Consider the following 5247-nt stretch of genomic DNA (forward strand, 5'->3'; position numbering starts at 1 on the left):
TTAACTCGCACGGCCAACCAACTCCTTGGTTTCCTCGAGGATTGTGGGGATTCCTTCACTGGTCTTGGGCACCTTGGCAGCAACGGCAGTCATGGCATCGTCCTTGGTCAGCTCCGAGGCTAGCAGAGATGTGACTGCACACCCGGCCTTCCTGTTGGCTGTAAGAGAAGATATAAGGGATCTTGTCCACAGAAGTCTCAGCTTCCAATCCCTTTCGAACTCCGGGACAGACATTCAGCCAGGAGCCATGAAACATCATGAAACGTCATGAAACGTGGCTGCCCTGTCCGGGTCACAGTAGCCCTTATTTTGAAGGAAGGGTAGAGATCCAAGAAGATGCGGAATATGCTGCTGGAGGGCAAAGGTACAGAGAATATACGAAAGGATCAGTGCAGGCGGGAGAGCAAGCCGTGCTCTCGCTTTCCTGTGTGAAAACAGCACAAAGGTTTGAATACAGCTAGACAGACAGAACAGGGTTCAAGCGTATGTACTTAAAGGGAGGTGAAGTACTCAAAATCGGTTTTCTCATTGTAATGTTATTGGAATTGAATAGGCTCGAGCTTAATAAACAGTATTATTTTTGTTTTCTTGGCAGTTCCCAGGAAGCTCTTTGGCCAAAATCACTTTCGGTCAGCCCCGGGGGAGGTGTCCCTAGCAGGGGAAGGCCTTCGGCAGGCTGCCGGGGAGATTCCTGCAAGCAGCGGCCACACAGTGACGTCACTTGCCTATCACACTCTCATGTGCCCCGCTGACCCTCCCTCTCCCCAGGAGCCCACCTGCCCAGCTCTCCCCCACCTCCTCAACGGTAGCAGCTGTGACACAAACGCCAAGGGCCCCGCACGGCATGGATGCGTGTCAGAGGGAAGGTAATGGGGCAAGGACGGGTGAGTCGGGGCAGGCAGTGCCGGGGCCGAGGACGGCCAGTAGGGCCCTACTCACTGGGAAGCCCCAGTGGTCTTCCTCGGACCAGAACAACCAATTAATCCGTGACTTTCTGTTCTAATTGCTGCGAGCCAGCCCTAAGGCTCTCTCATTCATTAATGGAATCCAGATTTATAGTCCAGTATCCTCAACAGGAAGGCAGCTCCTTGGGAGCATGCCCATCTCACGTTGTCTGCCTCTTCCCATGCCCCGGGAGCAGCACGAAGAGACCGCCATGTATACAAAGAGCTGGGCTGAAAGGCACCAGACACAAATGAAATGTCTATGAAATGTCTAAAATGGGCAAATCCACAGAGACAGAGTAGATTAGCGGTTGCTAGGGGCTGGGGGAGGGGAGAATGGGGAGTGACTGCTAATGGGTATGGAGTTTCCTTTGGGGGTGATGAAAATATTCTAGAATTAGACAGTGGTGATGGTTGTAAAACCTTGTGAATACTAAAAAACACTCAACTGTATACTTTAAAAGGGTGAATCTGAGGCATGTGATTTATATCTCAATTAAAACAAACAAACCAGCCTGGTGGGTCATGGGAAAGCTGAGTGGAGGAAGCAGCGCCTAGACCTTCATGAAGCCAGGCCCCCCCAGCTGCAGGTGCAGGGCGGGGCGGCTGCGGCGCTCAAGCAGAAAGGAAGCATCCAGAGGAGCCAGTGAACCAAGTACTCAGAACGCCTTTGCCGCCTTAAGACCAGCGAAAAGCTTCAGGGAGGGCAGAAGCCAAACAGGGTCACAGGGCCCAAGTCTTCACCAAGCTGTTAGCTTCTCTGCAGAAACGTGACCTAGCGCCACTGTGTTCACACGGCAAAGGCTACCTATTGGTCAGCGGGGAGCACACAGCATGCTCACGGGTTACCACTTTGCAGGACTCCTCCTCCATCCAGGGACACAAGAGACTGTCTAATAAGAGGAAAAAGAACAGTGAAGGCCTTGACTGACAGACACAAGGCCCATCTGGTTACACGTGGAAGGTGTGTGACCTAGACTCGGAGGCTGTCACACGAACCACTCCTTGGATGGTGAACATGAAACACTGCCTCAGTGATACCTGGGAGGGAAAGAAGCGTCCAGAAGTGTGACTAGGATGGTCCACAGTGACATGCTTCTCCTGTCTTCCTCCTTAGTCTCCCCAGCAAACTCTTCCTCAGACCCACTTAGTTTCTACTCTGCTGAAACTAGTCCCTACTTCTCATGTCCAGAAAGGCAGAGGCTGACAGCATTTTACCGCTCCTTTGAATTCAATCTCCAGCAGTTAAGAAAATCTGCAAATATCTGTCCTGTGTGTGTGTGTTGGAAGGGGAGGTAGGGAAGGGGCCGGGGCCTGGCAGAGGGTATGTATGTGTTGAAATAACTTCTGACTCCAGACCCCAGGTAAAAGAACACTGGGCCTTCAGGGACACATGTCCTGGGCAACAAGGTCAACTGTGACATGTCTTAAGCTGCTTCTCATTTTGGTTTCTTCCTCTAAGAGGATACCAGTTATACCTAGTCAAGCAGCGTTTCTAGATTTTTCTACATTCAAAAAGCATCTGGTGCATTAGAGTTCATAAAAATTAGGAGTGGGTGGTAGGTGGGGAGAAGACCAAAACGACCCTTTTAAGCCTTGGAAGTGGGTATACTAGGGATGGACACGACGTGGCCTCAGGTCAGCCTCAGAATGAGAAGGCTCTTGTCGGAACTAGGAACAATCGAGGAACGTGGCTCCCACACTGTCTTCAGGGCCACAATTCTGCTGAATAGCTTAAACGATCCAGAAAAACTGACTGCTCCCCATCCTTTCTCTAACTTGGGTACATGTTAAGACTATTGAAAAGTAGCCACAGAAGCAGATACGTATTTTGACTACATGGGATCAAGGAGGATATTTAACTCATAAGAAAACTGTCCTACAGTCTGTGGGGAATAAAGGAACACTCTTGAGACATTGATCACAGGTCTCTGAGACCAGATTCCTAGAAATCAGGGGCGGGCTAGGGTAAAAACTCCAGTAAAATCAACCATATGACACCAGTAGAGATGAATTTGAAAAGGTTAATGGTCTGGAAAAAGACATTTCTAAAACACAGGCTAGGAACTATTACTAAGAGGAAGTGCTCTTGTTAATAAGCTTCCTTAGGGAAGAAGAAACTAGGACAGATGGGGCAATCATTACCACCCTAAAGAACTCATTATTGTCTAAAGCTCTCCTGATTATAATTCCTGTCCTATTTTTACAGAAGTGAAGGGAGGATAAGTGGTGCTATAGGAAATACTCTGAAACTTCTACAGACAGGTGGTCATCAGAAAACTCCCTGAAGCATTCACCTTGTCCAAGGCTCTCCTTGCTGGAAGGTATGAGAGAGTATTTCTGGCCTATACAGAAGGCTCACTCACTTCCTGTCCAATCGTGTAGGCTTTGTTGAAATAGCCCTGGACTTGGCTTCACAAATGTGGGCTACACTTCTGGCTCCACCATTAGCCAGGTCTGTAGACCTGGGCAAGGCCTTATCTGGGTCTTAACTCCTTTAGCCTATGAGGAGGTTAGGTGCTAATCACTAGACGGCTTTAGTCTTTTCCAACTTTTATTAGTGTTCCATTAGTGCAGGGGGAGCCCTCAGGGAAGCTGGGAAGTGCAGAGGAGAAGAAAGGGAGAGAGATGAATTTCTTTCTTCCCTTGACTTTTATCCCAGTGAACAGATGGCCTGTATATGAGAGGCCACAATTCAGACATGGAGATAAAGTTGAGTCATTAAAACCACAAGCAGACTCGATCATCAGCCTGTAACAGTAGCAGTAATACAATCACATGGATTCTTCCCCTTGACAGGCAAACCTCTGTTCTCCCACACCCTGCGGATCACAGCAGCTTACACGTCACTTTTAATGAACCAGCCTTGATAGTAACTTCCCTCTTCTGACTGCTCAATGGGTCTTTGTATACTGGTCACTCCCTCAGGTCTCCAGAGATGGGAGATTTTTTTAACATTCCTTTAAATCCTAGGGAGAAAGCTAGTGTCTTTGAATAGAGACAGCTGCCTCCCTGAGACTGAGGAGGGCTGTGAGGCGGATCTGCTTGACAGCGCTTCAGTTTTCTGGCTCAAAGAAATGGGCCAGGAGGTACAGAAACAGCTAAGCAACCAGCTAAGTCCAGTAGCCACTAAGGGAAACCCACAGCCACCAGAGCCTTTATAGTTTGAGAATGGGGCCTTCTGGGTCCTGCCTCTTTTCTTTTCCTCTTAATCCTATTGTCACTGTATTAAAAAATATTAAAGCTCGAAAGGACCCCAGAGGCCTTTCCAGTCCAACTCTCATTTTATACATGAAGAAACTGAGTCCCAGAACCTTGCCTAAAGTAACCTAGATAGCATCAGAGTTAGACCTGACTTTAGGTCTTTTGGTCCCTACCTAGTCCTATGCTCCGCTGCCCAGCCTTCTACTTACATTTAATGTAAGGCCACCTCATATGAAGTGAATGCACCAAGGTCTAAAGAGCTTATTTGAGTAACTAGAAATGTCTCCCCTGAGAGAATCTCCCAGGTATGTTCAGGTATGTTTAGTGTACCCAGAGCCCAGAAAGATAAGGTTATAGGATGGAGCCCATTTAAAAGGTATGTAGTTTTCACTTTCACCTGCTTTTGGCTTCACTATCTCCTAGTGTAAGTCCGCTCCTATTCCTTCTTGCACTGGGGAACAGTACGTTGACTAATTCAAGTACTCTGCTGAAAAGCTAGGTTCCAACAAAATCCCTGCTTCCTCTGCCTGGGAATCCTGGGTTCCCACTTGGGAAGAAGTGGAGAATGGGCCTCCCTGGCAGAGGGAAGTCACTGATGTCTGGCCGCCTGTGTACAGGAAGCATCTGGGATTCTAGCACAGTTCCACAGGAAGAGGCTTAAAAGGGAATTCCCCGCCAAAGTCTGATGCAGGTTGACACTCAGCTGAGAGGACAGAGAACAGTGATGCTGTGTGCTTTCGTCTGGTTAGGAATGCTTAATGCAAGGCCACATTACCTTATATGGTGGGTGGGAAACAGTGTGGCAGAACCTCTAAAGACTAAACACGAAGAAATACTACTAGTTGCATTCTCCACGCAAAGACTAATCTGTAAGGCTAAACACTCTGTCCCAGGAAGTCCTACACCCATCACACCCACCTCTCCTCTCCTGTGGAGAGCCTGTACCCAGAGGAGGCCGGAATATGGGCAAGAGTTGCAACCAAAGATTCAGTATCGGGAAGGTACTGAACCAGACACAAGGGCCCTCAGGAGGGAAGTTCCCTCTGGATCTTCTGCGTGTGAGTGGAAACAGGCAGTTGGCCATGACAGATGAAACTCA

The 5247-nt window shown here is 48.5% G+C and overlaps 1 protein-coding gene across 1 annotated transcript in view; it reads right to left on the bottom strand.

Annotated features, from left to right (window-relative positions):
- Window positions 1-5247, bottom strand: part of DIAPH1 (diaphanous related formin 1) — an 86072-nt gene continuing 80825 nt past the window's right edge. Inside the window, 1 exon segment of the mRNA XM_039836365.1 lies at window positions 1-158. Within this exon segment, the coding sequence (XP_039692299.1) occupies window positions 1-158 (158 nt within the window).

Source organism: Pteropus medius, unplaced genomic scaffold (genome assembly GCF_902729225.1).
Source record: "Pteropus medius unplaced genomic scaffold, Ma_sr-lr_union100, whole genome shotgun sequence".
In the NCBI taxonomy this organism is placed as follows: domain Eukaryota; kingdom Metazoa; phylum Chordata; class Mammalia; order Chiroptera; family Pteropodidae; genus Pteropus; species Pteropus medius.